This window comes from Dipodomys merriami, unplaced genomic scaffold, assembly GCF_024711535.1.
Source record: "Dipodomys merriami isolate MVZ:Mamm:240054 unplaced genomic scaffold, mDipMer1.0.p SCAF_1, whole genome shotgun sequence".
Classification (NCBI taxonomy): domain Eukaryota; kingdom Metazoa; phylum Chordata; class Mammalia; order Rodentia; family Heteromyidae; genus Dipodomys; species Dipodomys merriami.
The window spans coordinates 74,834,760-74,856,537 of NW_027202270.1; the positions used below are offsets into that span (position 1 = coordinate 74,834,760).

Sequence of the window (21,778 nt, forward strand, 5' to 3'; positions counted from 1 at the left end):
CTGACCAGGGCATAGAGTGAGGCCCTACATCAAGCATAACCAAGACAAACAAAGGAACAGGAGGCATAATTCAGGTGGCAGAACCCCTTCCTAACCCTGAGTTTAATCCCTAGTACTGCCCAAAATTTAAATAAATGATGCATTAATTCTTCATTAGTTCTTATTCTATTATGTTCCAGAAGTCTGAAGTTGAGATGCTGGCAAGGCTGTGATATCACTGCAGTTTGTCAAAAATATAGCACTGTCTTTTTCTAAGGATTCTTTAGCTTCTGGCAGCATATAACCAATATTCAGCATGTTTGTCTTTACATGTGTGTCTTCCATTTATCTCAAAGCTCTCTCAAAAAGTCCTTCTCTTACAAGGACTGCAGACATTGGATTTAGAGCTCACTCTAACCTGGAATGATTACATTTCAAGTACTTAATTTTAAAATACAAAGACTATTTTCAAATAAAGTTACATGCACATGTACTGGGGTTTAGAATCTAAATGTCCCTTTGAGGGAGACATAATGCAGTCTACTAGAGACAGAAATGAATATTATAGGGAGAACAATATTAACAGATGGATAAGTATCAAAGCTTAGTTTTAATTTGACCTTAGTCTCTACCAACTTTGAACTGAAAGTGCCTACATTTTCCTTTTTTCTTCTTTTTTAATATATATATTTTATTGTAAAAATACTGTACAGAGGGGTTAAAGATATATGAGTAGGGTAATGAGTACATTTTCAATGGAGCATTGTTACCTCTTCCTTTGTTTTTCCCCTACCATCCCTTCTCACCCCACTTCCCCAACTCCTCCCTCCCCCGTGCCCTCCCCCAAAATTGTAAAGTTCATTTTCAACATAGTGTCTGTTACAATAGGTCAACCTATATCCTTATTTAAGCATTTTGTTATATCCCTTACCCTCCCCAAATTATAAAAATGTATATACAAGATGCAGGACACAGGAAGCAGATACAGAGAAAACAGGGGTTATACCATGGGGGAAGAACATACAAAAGAAACCAAAGAATCACATAAGTCTATTTTAAGTACATTAAAAACAATAGCAAGAAAGAAAAAAACCACTTGTGTCCCTGTCTAGAGGTTCATTTCACTTAACATCATCTTATATGGTCATATGTACATAGCTTTTGACCTTTTTTGCGTGTCCTAGACATGTATTTGCCTATATTTTCTAAATGACAATTTTATCATCTATAACCAGGATTAGAAAACTATGGTCTACAGATAAAACTGATCTCTGCTGGCTTTTCTAATTATAGTAGGTCTGTCCTACCTGGGGATTGATTATACATGATTTTGACCAAGCATGTTTAAAAATAAATTTTAAAAACCGATAGTGATTTCAAAAAGGAAAAAAAAAATCTCATACATCTATTATGCCGAGTGTTTCTCTGCCCTTAATGTTGTGAAAATATGCATCCCTAAAACACATAGTACCCAACAAACAAGGTGAAAGTTAATGTGGCAATTTAAGTGATAAAGTGGAAGTTTTTATATTTGTTGAAAGTTTTAGGTTTGTTATCTTAGGGGAAGTTAGACAATGTTATGAAATACATGAACCAGGCATCTGCAATACAGTAATGAATTGAATGATTCTTGAGCATAGAAGGATTTCTCTCAAAAGTTATTCCTCTTACCCACACATACCAAGAGTCGACTGTACAATTTTCTGGGACAGTCAAAAACATTTGTTTAATCATTGTCTATGACAGCAAAGATGACCATTTATGACAAGGGCAGAATGGCTCACCAAGTTGGAAATATTTTGTCTTGACATTTATCCACTCATTTCTAAAATGGGGATAATAGTTGAATCTACTCAGAAATTTGAAAGGCCTAAGCCAAAAATCAAACAGGACACTTAATATGATGACATTGATTTGTGTTTGTCACTGAACTTATCTAAGTTTACAATTCTTCATCATCTGGGAAATAATGATGATGGTTAAAACTATTTCAAAGAATTGCTCAGTAGATGTGAAGAATACCAGTGTAAGAGTGAAAGAGTATATGAGGAAGAATTCTTGGTACTATTATTATTCTCCAACAATATAATCATCAGCTTTTGAGATGGTAGAGGGAGGTAGTATCAGTCGTACCTCAAGAAATCCCATACAAGTTATATTAAGTGAAATAAGCCAGACCCAAACAAACATAAGTCCCATGGTTTTCCTTATTTGAAATAACTAGTACATGTGTAGGACAAGCAGAAAAGGCCAAAAGCTATGTACATATGACCATATAAGATAATGTTAAATGAAATGAACCCCAAGATAGGGACACAAATATCTTTTTTCTTTCTTGATATTGTTTCTAACGTATTTATAATGTTCCATGTGATTTTTTCTTGCTCTGTATGTTCTTCCCCCATGTTATAACCCCTGTTTTCAATGTATTGGATGTTGGTGCCCTGTATCTTGTATATACACTTCTCTAATTCAGGGAGGGGAAGGGAAAAACAAAATGCTTAAATAAGGATACAGGTTGACCCACTGTAACAATGAGATGTACAAGACACTATGTTGAAAACAAGCTTTACAACTTTTGGGGGTGGGGGTAGTTGTGGAGGTGGAAGGGAAGGGATGGTAGGGGGAAACAAAGAGGAGGCAATAATGCTCAATAGGAAATGTACTCATTACCTTCCTCATGTAACTATAACCCCTCTGTACAGCATTTTTACAATAAATAACGTACAAAAAATAAACAAAACTAGGAAAAAAGAAAAGAAAGAAATCCCTTACAGTAAAAGGTGCAATAGTTTGAATCTTTCCAGGGACAAAGTATTTTCCTCAAGGTCAAAATGTTGGCACACAAGGAAGTTTAGAGTGCTCCTATGAATTTCTATTTGTTGATCAAATAAATAGACCAGCTAATTATCAACATTGGGGATATGACTATCAATTATTCCGTGTAAATTAGAGCAACAATACGTAAAAACTGAACTAACAGAGCCTGAAGTACACTATGGATGAGATGATACCATGGATGCCCAAAATATTAAAAAAAAGAACTCATAATTGTTTTTTCTATCTTGACCAATCATATTCTTCCTCTTTTGTCTTGTGCCTATGTTAAAGATCAAGCTATTGAAATGACTCACAAGAATTGTTGTAATAATCTCTTGCTTTGAAAGTGCATGAAATCTGGCAACTTCTCACTTCACAATATGTAGCAATAATTCCAGAAAAGGAAATTTAATTCAGAAATTGCTAAAGATCATTTTCTCTGCTTGGCTTCCTGTTCTTCACAATTACCACCACAAATTTATAATTTTTTTTTTACAGTGAAAGCAGGGGTTACACTGTAGGGGAGGGACATACAAAGCAACAAAGAAATAATCTTATACATCTTATACATTAGAAACAATCGCATGAAAGAAAAAAAAACATTTGAATACATGTGTTAGAGTTCATTTCCCTAACATCACCTTATCTGACCTTTTCTGCTTGACTCAGACATATACTAGATATTGCAAATAAGGGAAACCATGGGACCTATGTTTCTTTGGGCCTGGCACACTAAAGCTACCAGCATGACTATGTTTATTGCAGCATTATTTACTATAGCTAAGATATGGAACCAACCCAGATGCCCCTCAGTAGATGAATGGATCAAGAAAATGTGGTATATATACACAATGGAATTCTATGCCTCCATCAGAAAGACTGACATTGCCCCATTTGTTAGGAAATGGAAAGGCTTGGAAAAAATTGTATTAAGTGAAGTAAGTAAATTTTATAATTTTTGTGCTAGTAATGGGGCTTGAACTCAGGGCCTGAGCACTGTCCCTGAGCTCTTTTAACTCAATCCTAGGTGCACTAAAATTTGAGCCACAACTCCACTACCTAGAGCTATATTTTTGCTCATAATTCCTTCAATGGTGAGCATCCCACAATAGACCCTACTTCTAGGTTCATGGTTCATGGTTTATGCTTAACAGGCTTTTCTAAAGCTACAAAGTCAGAGTTTGAGAAGCTAAGACTATTTCTATGTATATTTGAAGCAATTTGAAAATTTTATTATCTTAAAAAATGCCAAATTATTCCATCTAGGTTAAAATGCACTTCATATTCATTCTTCTAATGTCCAAAACCATGACTCTGAGAAAAGAATACATTTGTCAGATCTTATCTTTTAAGAAAATTGAGATCGTTGGTAATGATATTGTAGCTGAATGAATTTTGTTTTCATGCTGCTAAAAAGGAAGAAGCAAAGGCCATCCACACCAAGATGTATGACAGTTCAGGAATAATTTTTTAGGTTGGTTATAAAATGTTCTCAAAGGCCTATACATTACAGAATTTGTCCCCAGATGGGTACTACTAGATGATCATTCAGGTACTAACTTTACAGTGGATCAATCCATTCATAAGTGTATAGTCTGGGCCTTGTTAGAGGAAGTTGGAGATCACTTAAGGACTGCCCTCACAAAATGTGTCTTCCCACTTGTCTTTTGTTCTCTCTCTGATTCCCAGCCATCATGACCTAAGCAACTTTACCCCACCACCCACTCTTCACTGTAATACTCTACCTCAGAATAACCCATTGCAATACACTGAGTGAGTGTACACTGAAATTTCAGAAACGATGAGCTAAAAATGAATCTTGCTTTGTTTGTTAGGTTACTCATTATCACAGATAAGATACACAGGTTCCAGAGGTAAAATTTTGGATTTTGTTTATTTTCACTTATAAGACTCAAACTCTTAAGCGCTTTTCATAGACCCTATCTACGTTTAGGACATGGAAAGCATAAGAGAAAGTTGGAAGAAGAAAATCTTCTTGCCATCCAAATACTGCCAACTACTAATAATTGAGCATATTTTTCTCTTTTGGGTCATTGTACCTATTTGTTAATGTTTATGGATTATATTCGTAGTCTCTATGACATCATTAAGTAGCCAAGGATCAGTTGAAGTCTGGATAATTTATTAATAACAGCAAAGGTGTATAAAATGCTAAATATGTGCAAAAAATGAAACACTAGTTATCCAAAATTTATCTATAACACCATGATTAATAACTAGAATGAACCACATGCTCTTGAACTAAACTGCAAGAATGATAAAAAAAAAAAAGGCACTGAAATTCCTAGTTAGAAATCTTGCTCAAGTTCTTTAACCAGTCTGTTTCTTGATTATCTGATATATACTTGTAATAACAATACTACTTATCTGGTGCATACTTGGAATAATAAATTTCTTAACAAAGAATATAGAAAAATACATAGAATACTGTAAAATGTTCACTAAATGTTAGTTATCATTATCCTGAAGAAAATACATTGAAATATACTATAAATATAAATTAAACCACAAGCTAGGTGCATGTGTATACACACTTATTTATATGTCAATATCATGAATGCATATACATTTCTGTAAGTAGATGTAGAGTGAAATGGATAGTTACGAATTAAATATGAGGATAACTAATAGGGCTGGGAATAAAGACTGAAAAAAGAAATTATAAAACAGAATAATAACTGAAAACAGGATGTACAGGGCTTCAAGACAAGAACATTCAATTCCATCTCTGAGGGAATTCCAAATATGGAATGCCTAAAATGTAGTGGAAACTGGGGAAGGACTGGAAATCCAGGCTATAAAGCAAGAAACGGGAAACACACAGCCACATGTACCTTACAGTGGGCATCCTAAGCAAAGGGAAGAACCTGGAGTCCTATGCTCTTCCTTTAAAACAGACTATGTTCTAGCTTCCTGAGCAGTTTATCCAGTAATAATTCTCCAAACTTAAGGTTACATCAGTTTGATCTCATGATTTAAGTTTCAAAATAGTCTTCTAACAGCAAATTGTTGAAGAACCACATACAGAACAGGGCCCAAGGATGTGGTAAGGCACTTTCACCCACTGAAGAACACAGAAACTGTTTTAATGACCTTCAAGATAACTTGGTTTTCTTTTCCTCAAAAACATGCAGTGGAACAAGAGCACAATGAAATGTATGGTGTAGTTGGAGCTTTTTATCTATGGTTTATTTACTCAGGGATTCAATCAACAAAACATCAAAGGGTGGGGTAGAAGATCACAGTAAACGTGGAAACAAAGGATGAACAAATACAACAGTGGTGCTTACTACACTTTGTGAGTGGGCATAGGAGGGAAAAATTAGGAGAAATCAAGGGAAAGGGAGACATGGTTCAAAAAGAATTTTACTTATTACCTGACACATGTAACTGTAAGCCTTCTGTATATTATCTCTACAAAAACAATAAAAAAGAAAGATAATTTTTAAAAACTAATGAACAAAGAATTTTTAAATATTTGGAGAAAATTTCCATCTGTAATTAATACAAATAGAGTTTTTCCAATCACGAGTCCATAAACGTTATAAAACCTTTTCATATAGCATTTATTTTGTTAGGTATTAAAAGTATTCTAGAGAACACTTAAATAATACAGAAGGACATGCAAATACAGGAGGTAATATGCAAAAACTACAGTATTTTATGTGAGGCTTGAGAAAATAAAATGGAAGCTGGCAGCTGTGATTTAAACCCATATTCCTAGCAACTTGAGAAGCTGAGAATTGAGAACTATAATTTTTAGATAAACATATGCATAGCAGGACACCAGTGGCTCATGCCTATAAACCTATCTACTTTAGGATCTGAGGATTGTGTTTCAAAGCCAGCCCCAGCAGGGAAGTCCATGATACTCTTTTTTTTTTTAATTGTGAAAATACTGTACAGAGGGGTTACAATTACATGGGCAAGATAATGACTACATTTCTTATCAAGCATTGTAGCCTCCTCCTTTGTTTCCCCTTCCCATCCCTTCCCATCCTCCCTCGCCCCCCCACCCAATACTACCCGCCCCCGTCCCTCCCCCCGACCAAAGTTGTAAAGTTCGTTTTCGACTTAACACTGGTACATCTCATTGTTGCAATGGGTCCACCTGTATCCCTACTTAAACAATTTGTTTTTCCCCTTCCCCTCCACAAATTATGCAGATATCAAATACAGTGAAAGCAGGGGTGGAAAGGCTTGGAAAAATTATATTAAGTGAAGTAAGCCAGGCTCAAAGAAACATAGGTACCATTGTTTCCCTTATTTGCAATATCTAGTATATGTCTGAGTCAAGCAGAAAAGCTCAGATAAGTTGATGTTAGGGAAATGAACCCTAAGATATGTATTCAAATGTTTTTTTTTTCTTTCATGTGATTGTTTCTAACACATTTATAAGATTACTTCTTTGTTGCTATGTATGTCCACGACACTCTTATCTCCAATAAACTACCAAAAACCAGGAAGTGGAGCTGGGGCTCAAGTGGTAGTGCAACATCTTAGCACAGAAAGAAGCGCAAACGTTATGTTGAAAAATGAACTTTACAACTTTGGGGAGAGTGAGGAGGGTGTAGTTATGGAGATGGGAGGGAAAGAATGGTAGGAGAAAAACAAAGGAGGAGGCAACAATGCTTGATAAGAAATGTACTCATTACCTTGCTCATGTAATTGTAACCCCTCTGTACGGTATTTTCACAATAAAAAACCTTAATAAAAAAACTTAATTATACAAACAATTGTTAAACAGTGCAGGGATAGTATCCAAACCTTTAATTCAAACTGCAGGCCACACACACACACACACACACACACACACACACACACACACACACACACACACACACACACACACACACACACACACACACACACACACACACACACACACACACACACACAAAGACATAAAAGATTTTGAGACTCTGTTTCCATAGAGCTAAATGGCATACATCAATCCTTGCAACAACAGAATGATTAAAGTAGTCTGATCCAAGATCAAGTGGGCACACAAGTGGGAAGTAAAACTATTCTAAAAGTAAACAGTAAATAGAAGCTGGAGAAATGATTCATTGGTATTATTCTAATGCGGCAAGTACAAGGTCCTATGTTTAAAACCCAAGAACCACTAAAAAATTCTAAAGAAATGCAAATAAAAATGGAATAAATATCATTAATGCAAGTGAGAACATGATCACAAGCTAAATAACTATATATATATATATATATATATATATATATATATATATATACACACATATACTTATTTGTATCCATGGATTTTAGTATTTGGGGTGTCCTGGAACTAATCCATCTATGGATATTAATGGAGAGCTGTGTATAATGGCCCATTCTTTCACTGCTTATGTTGCACCAAGAGTTTGAAAACAATTCTATTTTTAATGTTTTTTATTGTGAAAATACTGTACAGAGGGGTTATAGTTACATGAGCAAGGTAATGAGTACATTTCTTATCAAGCATTGTTGCCTCCTCATTTGTTTTTCCCCTACCATCCTTTCTCTCCCACCTCCACAACTATACTCCCCCACTCCCCCTACCTCCTCACCCCTGCCTAAATTGTAAAGTTCATTTTTCAACATAGTGTCTTGTACATCTCATTGTTACAATGAGTCAACCTGTATCCCTAAACATTTTGGTTTTTCCCTTCCCCTCCCCAAATTATTTGATGTCACTGTATTTGATGTCATTGTATTTGATGAAAAGAATTTTAAAATATCTGAATTTATTCTATGATATACTGAGACAGGGCTGTGGAGCCCAGATGTTACTCCTGGCAAACAGATGCCATAATGTAACATAAGCAAGGGCTTTGCCACTGTGCATAACATAGGGCTTATTCTTGAAATGGATCTTTCCCTTTATGTCCTACCATCATGGCTTTGATATCCAAGGAAAAGCAGTCAAAACCTATCACATTATCAACAACTTTCAATCAACAACAAATGGGAGGAGGAGTCTTATGAGAAATCTGAAATGTGTCTACTGGGACTCTGTGGTCTTTACTATGAAGATAAGGGAAATATAGTTATCATTTATAAGAGGATTTTGAGGAAGAAAAGAAACATATGGACATGGAAAGTGAAGATAGTGGTGAAGATCACAAGTTAAGATTTTTTAGTCTATTGAAGTTGAAACAAGTATATCTTACAGGTTGACTTGAACTGCAGGTCATTAAGCCAAACTTGACAGAGAGGAAGATAGATAAAAGGATCACACTGAGAGGAAAACCTTAAAGAAGGAAAAAAGAAAGAAGAAATTGAAGAACAGAACTGTAGCTGTCATTGTGTATACACCAATATTCAGAATGTGAAAGTAAGCACAGCAAAACAAAAAACAGATCGTCAATGGATACATGAAATATGTCCTTCAGCCAAAGATCCATATTGTCCTGTCTGCTTTAGTGACCACTTTCACAATCTAAACAGAACTATAAACTAGAAATGACCCATTCCACTTGGGTGTTGTGTACTTTAGCTTGGGTTTCAAGCCATTGAGACATTATCTCCTCTCAGAGAAGCTAGCCCTATTCTGAAGGATAGTGCTATAGAAAGGCTTAACAGAAACCTGTCTCCATAGCTGACTGACAAAAATCCATGAATGAACTATTAAAGAGCTTGTGAATATTTCAATAAAGGAATAGACACCAGGTGTTGATGTGTTCTCTTTTAGGTCAATTCAAAGAAAATCATAGACTTTCTTTTCCGATGGGCTTACTAGAATAGTACAGAAAAGAAAGATGGTGTTATAGGCAGAAAGGCAACTGACGAAAGTTCCCCTGACACCCTTATAAAAATGTAGAAAGTGAGATGGATTTTTCAGCTCCCCAAGCCATGTTGATTAATGGATCAGTGCCATCCAGGGAGATGTCTCTCTGAAACGGAATGCTGATGAGAAGTACTTGGTCTTGTTTTGTTCAACATTCTGATTAACAACTTGGATAAAGACACAGATGGTATGCTTATCAAATTCAGGGATGACATAAAGCTGAGAGTTATAGCTAATATGTTAGATGTCAGAGTCAAGATTTAGAGCTCCTAACAAGCTGGTATAATGAACTAAGAATATGAAAGAGAATACAGGTAAAAGTACAGTTCTGCGTTGTGACACCCGTAGGCAACTGAACATATATAATCAGAATGTGAATGCAAAATTTCATATCAGTTACTAAAGATCAGACTACAGGATTGTTGTAACTGCAAACTAAAAATGCATCCACAGTTGCTATGCTATCACATTACTTGACCATTTTGCATGGAAGAATGAATATGAGTATTCCTCGTCTATTATGCATCTATTTTCTTTTTGTCTTTTTGTTAATACATTATATTTCTTCCCCAGAATAATTTTCTCCGATTCCCCAACTTAAATTTTGTCTCTTCTGTCATTCTCTCATATAACATTAATGCTTTTTTTTCTTTTTGGAATAGCATTTGTTGTACTTATATAGCTTACTAAAATGCATAGAGATCATATTTGTTTGTTAATTAAACTGTGTACCTAAAGAATAACATTGTTCTTGGCATATAATAAATATTCAGTAAGTCCTGCAAGGATTCAGGGTTTACAATGTGAAAAGGAAGAAAGACATGCAAATGTAGCAAGTTTGACAAAAATGTGATTATTAGCTTATTTATGTAACTCTAACCCCTCTGTACATCACTTTGACAATAAAAAGCAAAAAAATTAATATAACTTATAATCTACATGAAGGTATGTCTGAATTTCTGTGAGTATTGAAGACCATATGGAAAATTGGAATAAAAGACTTCATGAAGAAACTGACTTGAATTGGGACTCAAAAATAAGTAAGAATTCTCCTTGAAAACAAAGTGCCCAACTTTGGAAAGAGCATGGGCAAAGAACTGGGGTCAGGAAAGGGCAGACAGACATGGAATTCCAGTATGGTTAGACCATATGGTATGGGACAGGTGTGCTTGAAAATTACATTGCAACACTTTGTTCCATTTTGCTGAGGGGAACATTGGAGAAAAACTGAGCACAGTGATAAAAGGGGCTAGAGACCATCCTATAAATCAAATCTCTCTCTCTTTCTCTCTCTCACATGTACACATGCACAGTGAGAGAAGAGAAAGAGAGAAAAAAGCATGATACATTTACAAATGGATGGGGAATTATAAGTATTTTCAAATTTTGTGATATATTCTTATATAAACCATATTTTACATTTAGTTTTAGCTGCATAAGATTAGTTTGCAACTTAATGGAGTAGAAGGGCCTATAGTCAATAAATGAAAAAGTCTTCCAATTTCCAGTTTTAGACTTGCTCAGATGTGTGCTTCAAAGTTTCTAGTCAGTGAAAATGTTTAAGTAGAGTTTCTAACAACAGCTGAAATAAAACTTTGTCATGATTAATGCAAGATCTTCCTATTTTCATTATTCTTCTAACAACCTTATGTCCTATAAGCTATTTTAAAATATGTGTGTATGTGTGTATGTGTGTGTAGATAATTACATAGATGACAAACAGATGTTTTCCAAGTAATTTCAGTTGTATATATTTCTATATGTATATGTGCATACTACATCTCTAGTGATTGTTCTACTTAGTCCTCCAATCATACAAAACTAAGTTTTTTTAACATTTATTTTTATTTTTTATTGTCAAGATATAGAGAAGGGTTTAAGTTACATAAATAATGAGTAAACTTCTTGTGAACCTTGTTACCCCTTCCCTCAATATTCCCCTAGAAGTTTTTAACTTTTCCTTCATAGGCTGAACCTTTCATTTCTTAGTCCCACTACCCATCATTAACCTAATTTTCAAAATTATGCCCAATTCCCCCTGTTCAGCACCTCCAATCAATTTCATCTTCTAGACTCAGGTACTTTCTCTTCATTCCCAAGTTCTCTGCCAATTTTCACCCTCATGAGAACACTACTGTTTCACACTCTAACCCCAAATTCTCATCTGGTTGCTCTATCTGTGATCTTCCCTCTCTCAAAACCAACCCTATTCTGAGGCCAGGATTATTTATGTGAAATAAATAGGGAATTCTACCACAACTGGGCTTATAAAAAGTAAAGAAAGGCTAAGCAGTCCAGGGACAGAGTGGAAAGATTTAACTATCCAAAAATCAAATAATCATTGGTCCAGATCATCGTTGAGATATCAATGTGTATTTCTATGTTTCAGAAATGGTGGTTCATTCACACAGAATAATGAAAAAATATATATTAAAACAACCAGCTTCTAGACTTTGGACCAACCTCCTTGGTCCTGTAAACGTTGTCATCTTCTCCTCCTCTTTTATTTGCTTACCAGAGCTGCTGCAGTATGAAGGGTCTACAGGTCTTCCATTTTTATCAGAGCAGGCAATAGCTTGAAAGTGCACACCTTCTCCACATTCTTTGTTGTCTCCTTGTACTCGGAATCCTCCTCTCTGAGTCTCCTTTTTGCCTTCTGGAAGAATGCAGTCTGACCAGTTTCCATAAGGTTGGGATGTAAATATGTCACAAGGACAAAGTTGTGTTTCCACAAGAGGATATAAGTTAGCATCCTGGCATTTCTCCTTCTTCCTGCTTTTCCCTGTTCCAAAAGAAAACATATTAATTTTGTATATGTTGTCTTGTTAAAGATCATTCACATTTTTTATAAGCTCATAAAATAGCAAACTTTAAATAATGTGAAGTTTTACTTTTTGTTTCATCCCCACCCCCTGATAGGAGAAAATCCTAGGACAATTGAACAATACCTAGAGCATTCAATTCAATTATTTTGGAAATTCAATTAATTTGGAGCTAAAATGATTTGTTGTTGGAATTATGTAAACAATATTTCCAAGATGTTTATGACAGTGTTTCATTTCTTTCTAAATCTCTAAGTAAATTCTAAGTTCTGGCAAATTAGGATGATTCCTTCATTGCCAATATTTGAGTAATAAAAAATGTGTATTGGTTAGTTGAGACTAAGGAAGTCATGGGGGGAAAAAGAAAAAAAAAGCATAATAGAAAAGGGGAGAAGAGAAAGAAGGACAGAGAAAGTGAGAGCAGAGATTGAGAGAGTGGGAAGGGGATAAGGAGAGAGAGCACAAGAAAAATGTTCATTTATAACAAAAATAACAAAACAAATTATTAAGAAAACAGCTTGTACAAATAGACACTATCTATATTAGTGCTATCCTTAATTATTTGCCATCAATGTTTGAGGAGGATTTAAGCAATTTATTTAATGTAAGAATGATTCTTAGAATAAGAAACAAATTATCAAGAGTTCTTTACTTTGATTACATTTTAATAAAAATCAGCTCTAGACTCTAAATTCAGTACCAAATAGCACTAAAAATTGATCCCTAGCACAAATTTAAGGCAATTTTCCAAATTAGGTCAGAATGTGTATCACGTATATAGTTGTTTTGAGTGTGTGCATGTGTGTGCATACCTGAAATAATGAAATGATACTTTGTGGCATGATATACAACTCCTTGTTCAACCACTTTGGAAAGTAGTATGGAGGTTCCTCAAAAGACTCCACATAGAGCTCCCCTATGACCCAACAATCCCACTTTTGTGCATTTACCCAAATGATCACAAACAAGACCATACTAAAGCTACCAGCACATCTGTTTATTGCAGCATTATTTACCATAGCTAAGATATGGGACCAACCAAGATGCGCCTCAGTAGATGAATGGATCAAGAAAATGTGATATACGTGTGTGTGCGCGCGTGTGTGTATATATGTATGTGTGTGTATATATATATATATATATATACATTGTGTGTGTATATATATACACATTGTGTGTGTGTATATATATACACACACGCACGCACACACATGAACAGACACGCACACACACGCACACGCGCGCACACACATACACACAAACACACACACACAACGGAACTCTATGCCTCCATCAGAAAGAATGACATTGCCCAGTTTGTTAGGAAATGGAAAGACTAGGAAAAAATTATTTTAAGTGAAGTAAGCCAGGCTCAAACAAACATAGGTCCCACGGATTCCCTTATTTGCAATAACTAGTATATGTCTGAGACAAGCAGAGTCAGTCAGGTAAGTTGATGTTAGGTGAAATGAACCCTAAGATAAGGACTCAAATGCTTTTTTCTTTATTGCTATTGTTTCTAACATATTTATAAGATGATTTCTTTGTTGCTTTGTATGTCCCTCCCCCACGGTATAACCCGTTTTCACTGTATTTGATGTTAGTATAATTTGTGTAAGGGAAGGGAAAAAACTAATTGTTTAAATAGGGATACAGGTAGATTCATTGCAACTATGAGATGTACAAGATTCTATGTCAAAAAACGAGCTTTACCATTTTGGTGGGGGGGTGAGGGACGGGGGCAGGGGGAAGGGAGGAGATGGGAAGGGATGGGAAGGGTAAACAAAGGAGGAGGCAACAATGCTTGATAAGAAATGTACTCATCTTGCCCATGTAATTGTAACCCCTCTGTACAGTATTTTCACAATAAAAAAAAAAGAAATGTACTCATTATCTTGCTCATGTAATTGTAACCGCTCTGTACAGTATTTTCACAATAAAAAACTTATTTAAAAATTGTTTCAGTTACCATTCAACCTAAAATTTGTGATGATCCAATTTGGATACAACACATAGACAGTAACTAAAGTTTCAATAAAATTTTAAAAAGAAAGATAAATCTATCAGAATGCCCCATTTTTAGTGAAGTGGTTTGTGTTTGTTTCTGCATGATTTTCTGTGTGTGGCTGAGTTGAGAGGAAGTGTCACAAAGTTTTTAAATCTGAGCCTGTGATTTCCATCATCATTCATATGAGATCATCTATTAAGTTTGCAGGTAAGTTACATTGGAATCCACCAATTAATCAAAATACAAGAATTAATTCCACAATAATTATGGGATTAATTCTATAATAATAAAAAGGCCTTGAAAAGTGGAAGAATTTTAATTTATTACTGAGTTTTTTGTGTTACTTTGTTCAATATTAATTTTAAATAATCCATGTGACTAATTTACTAATTCAATGACTCATTTTGTTTTCTACAGTGAATGCTTTCCATGAGACTGACCAGTTCTATTATCACTTAGACATGAGAACACAAAAATATTAGACACCTAAAATAGACAGTTATTTCTAAAAGTCATTCAGTGTTGTTGTTAGCTTTAAGTCTGTAGAAAAATGCCTAACACTTCTCAAATACTTACTTTTATAAATAAAAACATATTTGAAATAAAAGTCAACTTCATTCGAATTTTTAGTACTGGTTTAAAAATGAATTAATGCTCTAAAATTTTCAATAGTTTCCATTCTGATTTTGCAGGTGCCAAATATCATTAGCAAACCTTCAAGGTTTTGCTAAACCTTGGCACTAATTAGAAGTGTTCTTTCCCTTTAAAAGAAGTTATCTCTCATCTCTGAGATAAAAAAAAGTGGCTAGGAAAATGACACCTTCAGGCAAGTGTTAGAAAACTGGTCCCTGTACTTTAAATTATTCTGGTCACACCCACTGTATCCTATTATATTATTTTTGTTTGTAAGAAAATTGTTTTATCTTAGTAATGTAAGAAATGTTGCACAATATTCTATACATATACTTTGTGGATAACAGAGCTCAAGTATTGCATATTTTAGTCTATGCTTTTAGTGTGATTATACATTTCACTTTTACTTATGAATGAACATATCGTTCATATGAAGGTATCTTGAGAAACCTGTAGTCACTTAAGGAAACTCATTTTTAATAACTCAAATTATGAATTTGATTAGAAAAACTATGAATTCAATGGGATCTTGAATGGATGGGGGTCGGTGCCTTGTTTTTCATTAGCAATACCAACTTTACCATCTCAATGATTATTTAGACATATTTCCTTTGGTTCATCAGATTCAGTTTTCTGCACATAAAAATATATATGCAAAGCCGGGCACCGATGGCTTATGCCTGTAATCCTAGCTATTCTGGAGACTGAGATCTTAGGATCGCAGTTCAAACCAGCCTAGGCAGGAAAGTCCATGAGACTCTTATCTCCAATAAACCACTCAGAAAACCAGAAGTGGCACAGTGGCTCAAGTGGTAGAAGACTAGCCTTGAGCAGAAGAGCTGATGGGTATGGCGTTCAGGCCCAGAGTTCAAGCCTCATAACCGACAAAAAAAAAAAAAAAAAAAAAAAGAAGAAGAAGAAGAAGAAGAAGAAGTTTGCTAAGGAGGCTGAGATCTACCAGGTTGGGCAGGAAAGTCTGTGAGCCTCTTAACTTCAATTAACCACCAAAAAGTTGGATATGAAGCTGTGGCTCAAGTGGTAGAATGCTAGCCTTGAGGGGAAAAGCTAGGAACAAGGATCAGACTTTAAGTTCAAGCTCTAGTACCAGAAATAATAATAATCAAAGAAGTTCTAGCATACTACCTAGACAAGTAGTAAAATAGTTTACTGCCTCAGTCATTTGAGTATTGCATGCATAATTTGTTTCAGGACTTCAATTAAACTATCAATCACACTAACTTTCAATTATCTTTTGCAGATGTACACAGAACAGCACACAAGATTCAGAATCGATGTACATAAACTGAATTTTACTTACGGAAATTTTAAGGTTTCGAATTGCTTTTAAGCTAATTTCAAAATGAATAAAAGTGAGATCAGATCTTGCCTTTGATGTTGTTTCTAAAGTGGTGACTGCTTTCAAGTTTGGTGAGTTCCTAGCACAAAAAAGTAGCAGACTTTTTAGCATTATTTATCTAAATGAAATCGGTATACAAGTCAGACATGGTAAAAACATGCCTGTCTACTCAACCATGTGAGAGACACAGGTAGGAGGATCAGACTTTGGGTCTGGCAATAAGCTCCTATGTGAATAAATAAATGAAGTAAAACCGGGTCATTGGTTGAGTTTCAAATGGTAGAGTTCTCACTGAACAAACATTAAGTCCTGAGTTGAAACTCCAGTACCACCAAAAAGAATAAAGTTAACACAAACTTTCTCTCAGTGAGAGCTTCTAATCTTCCTAGGAGATGCACAGGAGTACAGTTTGTCTTATAGCAAACAGTGAAAGGTGCACCCTACCTGTGAGCTGTCGTCTCCTGGTTTGGGTGGCTTCACAACTCCCAGAGCAAGGTGTAAACTTGGACCAAGGAGTGAAGGTACATTCATCTCCTCGACATGGCACAGTACATTCTTGAACAAGAACAGGCATACCATTTTTCTGCTTGAGACATTCCATCATTTCAGCTGACTGATTATCATCAGACATGCAGGAGACAGCTAGAAAAAAATTCTTTTGTTATTCTTGGGATCTTATTTTGATTAAATCAGGCACCTGCTGGTTCTTTGACAAAATAGGAGAACTCCCTAATGTTTAAAATTTGTTTTTCACTATGATTGCATATGCTATTCAATATAGCTAACCTTCTTGCTCCCTGGAAATGAAACTTTTATTGTTGCCATTGGAGGAATTTGAGGATTTAATTGGTTTCATTATTAATCTAAACCTTGCATTGACAGCAACCAAATAACTTCCAGTAATTTATTATACATCCTGCTTATGAGCTTCTGATCCCTAGAGATTATATAAGACTTGAAAAAGCATCTGTAAGAGAAATGGAGAAGGGCACCAAAAAAAGGATAAAACTGATTTTTTTTTAAATCATGAGGACTTTACCCAGACTTTATTAAATTTTTTGGTGGGTTTGTTGGTTGGTTAGATGCACTTATGGAATTAGTCCAATACTTACCTCACAGTCTGTAGTTAAAAAGGAAATTCTGCTTTCTACAAATATTTTTCTTATTAATATTTAATCATTAGTTAAAATGTTTAAATCACCTTTTCAAGTAAAATTCATAATCTACCTAGATAAATCCTACTACAATTACCTTACTGCAGCTAGTAACTTTCCTCCCACAAGCTTTTCAACTAGGATTGTCTTCAATCATATCATAAAATTACTAATAATCTTGAGGTAAAACATTTATGAAGGTTTACTTAAATCTTTATTTGCTTCTTTAGGTTCATGCCATTTATTTTATCTGATTATGAATGCATGATTTCAGTGAATCTTTTATTCACCCTGTTTAGTTATGAATTCTGTGATTCTCTAGATCAGCATTTCTGAACTTCAGCACTGATGAATTTTTAGATTAGATAATATTTTTGTGGGTACCTCTGAAAAGCTTGCCAAGAATAAGACATTATTAGCAGTATCCCTGATTTCTTCTCATAAGATAGTAACAGAACACACCCCTTCAAGTGGTTACAACTAAAAATATCTTTAGATTTTTCCAGGAGGAGAGGGATGTAATATTGCCTCAGTGGAGAAGCACTCTTTCTTAAAATTTGTCAAGTTAATGTACAGAGGGGTTACAGTTACAGATATAAAGTCCCAACAGTGCTGCCTATTGAAGATAGTTTTCATGCCACTCATCTCAACTTGCTGTATCGGCATGTCTGGGTAAGAAGTCTAGGAATATTTTTGTTTCTAAATGTCCTATGTGATTTAGATCCAATCCATATTGACTACCATGTTTGGCTTGGTGCCACTAGGCACAATGTTTGTTCATGGATATTTTCTGAGTATATCATCTTAAAGATATCAATTTAAGATCAGTTTTTATTAGAGCTACTTAAAAGTTTTCCATGTGACAGATATAAAGACATGTCAGCCCAAGATCAATTCTGTTAAGAAATCTTTATGAAATTTCTCTAGACAAGGGGAAGATATATAAGGGCTTCTGCCAGTTACACATTTTCTTTATATATTGAAAAACTTTCCTTATTCTGGGTGTGATAGAGGACAAGTCTATTTGAATATCACAAATCTCATTCCAGTACTGGTGGAAGCCAAAGCCATTTAATGATTCAGGGCCAAGGAATTCACTAAGATGACAATGGCCACATACACAATACTTCCCAGTGCAGACATCTGCTTTGTAGCAGGTGGAGCTATTCATTCCATTTGAATTACTTCATGTTTTTGTTTTTATCCACTTCTTCAGAACAAAGTCCACTGAATATCATGCCAGCATCACCTGCATTTTCTTTGTTGGAAATATTGCAATCACTAATGATGAATATACATTATCTTAAGTATGGTACAAGGATTGCATGATTTGCATGCTTAGGTAACCAATTTGGATCAATTTAGAGAAATTTTATCTTGCCAAGTTTTTTATTTGTTTTTCAAAGTGACAATGCATTGAATAATTTGATAGAGAATTTTAAGGACTTTTTAAAAAATTCAATTTGGAATGTGACCTTTTAATGTATGAATGCAGAATCTTTCAATGATAAAGTATAAATTATTTTATTTATTTTCTGTGTTTTTATGAATAAGTTTAGAATGTGAAAGCAATAATAAATAATAATTGGATGATATTTGGAAGTTATACAAACCACCTAAATTAGAATAAAATTGCATTTTAGAGGTCTACATTGAGCTCTTCTGAATTGATGAAGAAAGTATATGAAATTAACAGAGAATATCAAAAACATTTGGTGAAGTTCTCATTATGTAATCAAACTGAAATGAAGTAAAATATCAGCGACTTAAACAGTTATTGAAATTTAGAACATTTTTCTATTTTTAGTTTCACATTGCTAAAATAAATATAATATGACCATTACAAAGAGTGTTAAAAATCCTTAAAAAAAAGTCTTCCAAATATTGCAGTTGCAGTTAATGCTGCCAATTATTGTTAGCCTTTGCATTTATTTTTAAATACAATTAAGCTAATAGTTCTCCAAGCAAGTATATATATATATATATGTGTATATATATATATATATATAAAACCCCTTTCCTAGTCTCATTATTTTCCTGGTCATACTCAGTAACTGAAAAAATAGACTATGGAAAAAATCTTGCTTGAACCTTCACCTTCCCTCAGTAGTTACTTTAAAAATATCATGTTTAATCAACACATCAGCTATAACCTCAACCCATTCATTGCATTATCAATTCTGTGCAAAGAAAATCAGATCTGTTTCTACTATACAAACTGGTATGACTGTGTAGTCTAATACAGACAATCAAGGTCTCTGAGGACCACAGAATACATGCAAAATGTAAGCATGAAGTTTGATAATGGCCACATTATCCTATAAATGAAAAATAAAGGGTAGGAAGCAATTATGAAACCACAGACCATTCAATCATGGTTAGACTAAGAGTTACCATTTTCAGATTCTTTTTTTTTCTGTCAAGGTGATGTACAGAGGGTTACAGGTACATAGATCAGGTAACAAGTATATTTCTTCTTTAACAATGTCACCTCTTCCCTTGTTTTCTCCAAGTTTTTTCCCTCTTAACCTTCTCCCCCCACAAGGTGTATAGTTCAGTTTCAACATAGTGTCTAGTGAGTATCACTAATAAATTAGTTCACACTATTTCTGTGCTTCCCCTCACATTCCCCCCAATCATGTAAACTTACATAAAAGAGAAAAAGGACAGAAATAAAAACAGTGACAAAAGGAGAGAAATAGGAAAAAAAGCAAACAAAACAAAACAAAAAAATTAAAAGTAAAATAAATGAAAACTCTTGTTCCATTTCTTGGAGTTCATTTCAATAAACCTCATTTTATATGATTATATGCACATTGTTATTGAGCCTTTGCAATGCTCTCCTAAATACCCCCCTTTGGTCCCATTGTGTGAACGTTTAGAGTCCTGTTGAATTTATCATATCATACTATATTTTTTTGTCTTCTGCTATCCATTGTGTTTACTTGTAGTTTATATGCACATTCTAATAAGGAAACCATGCAACCTGTGTTTCCTTGGGTCTGGCTTACTTTGCTTAATATATTTTTTTCTAAGTCTTGCCATTCCTTATGAATAGATCAGTGTCATTCTTTCTGATGGATGCATAGAATTCCATTGTGTATAGATGCCATATTTTCCTGCTACATTTTCCAATAAGGGCCATCTAGGTTGATATTGTAACTTGGCTATGGTAAATAATAACCTCAATGAACATGGTTGTGCTGGTAGCCTTAGTCTGACCTGGTTGGTGGTCAATTTACTAATTGCCCAGGAGTGGTACTTCTGTGTCAATACAGTGTGGGATACTGAGGAAATTCTTTAAAAAGCTTCTATATACTGTCCACCCAACCATAGCTCACACCCAAAATCCTAGCTACTCAGCAGGCTGAGATCTGAGGATCAGCTTTGAAGACAGCCTGGGGAAAAATAAAATCTATAGAACTTTTTTTTGTGTGTGTGAAAATACCCTACAGAGGGGTTACAATTACATGGGCAAGGTAATGAGTACATTTCTTATCAAGAATTGTTGCCTCCTCCTTTGTTTCCCCTTCCCATCCCTTCCCATTCTCACTCCCCGCCCCCCCCCCCCCCACTCGCAGGCCAAAGTTGTAAAATTTGTTTTTCGACATAACAACTTGTACATCTCATTGTTGCAATGGCTCCCCTCCACAAATTACACCAACATCAAATATGATGAAAACAGGGGTTATACAATGGGGGAGGGACATACAAAGCAACAAAAAAATGATCTTATAAATATGTTAGAAACAATCACAATAAAGAAAAAACATTTGAGTCCTTATCTTGGGGTTAATTTCCCTAACATCAACTTATCTGACCTTTTCTGTGTGACTCAGACATATACTAGTAATTGCAAATAAGGGAAACCATGGAACCCATGTTTCTTTGGACCTGGCTTACTTCACTTCATATAATGTTTTCTAAGTCTTTCCATTTCCTAACAAATGGGGCAATGTTATTCTTTCTGATGGAGGCATAGAATTCCATTGTGTATATATACATTTTCTTTATCCATTCATCTACTGAGGAGCATCTGGGTTGGTTCCATATCTTAGAAATGGTAAATAATGCTGCAATGAACATTTCTTAATAGAGACCCAGAAACACAACAAATCAAAGAAAAGTTGGACAAATGGGATTGCATGGAATTGCAATGCTTCTGCATGGTAAAGGACATAGCTAGCAAGATCAATAGAA

General features: G+C 34.7%; 1 protein-coding gene across 1 annotated transcript in view; it reads right to left on the reverse strand.

Moving 5' to 3' along the window:
* Thsd7b (thrombospondin type 1 domain containing 7B) overlaps positions 1 to 21,778 on the reverse strand; it is a 798,478-nt gene that overhangs the window by 241,701 nt on the left and 534,999 nt on the right. The window contains exons 12-13 of the mRNA XM_070038225.1: positions 16,869 to 17,066; positions 12,120 to 12,386 (exon numbers count right to left, since the gene is read on the reverse strand). Coding sequence (XP_069894326.1) covers positions 12,120 to 12,386; positions 16,869 to 17,066 — 465 coding nt within the window. The remainder of the gene's footprint in view (positions 1 to 12,119; positions 12,387 to 16,868; positions 17,067 to 21,778) is intronic.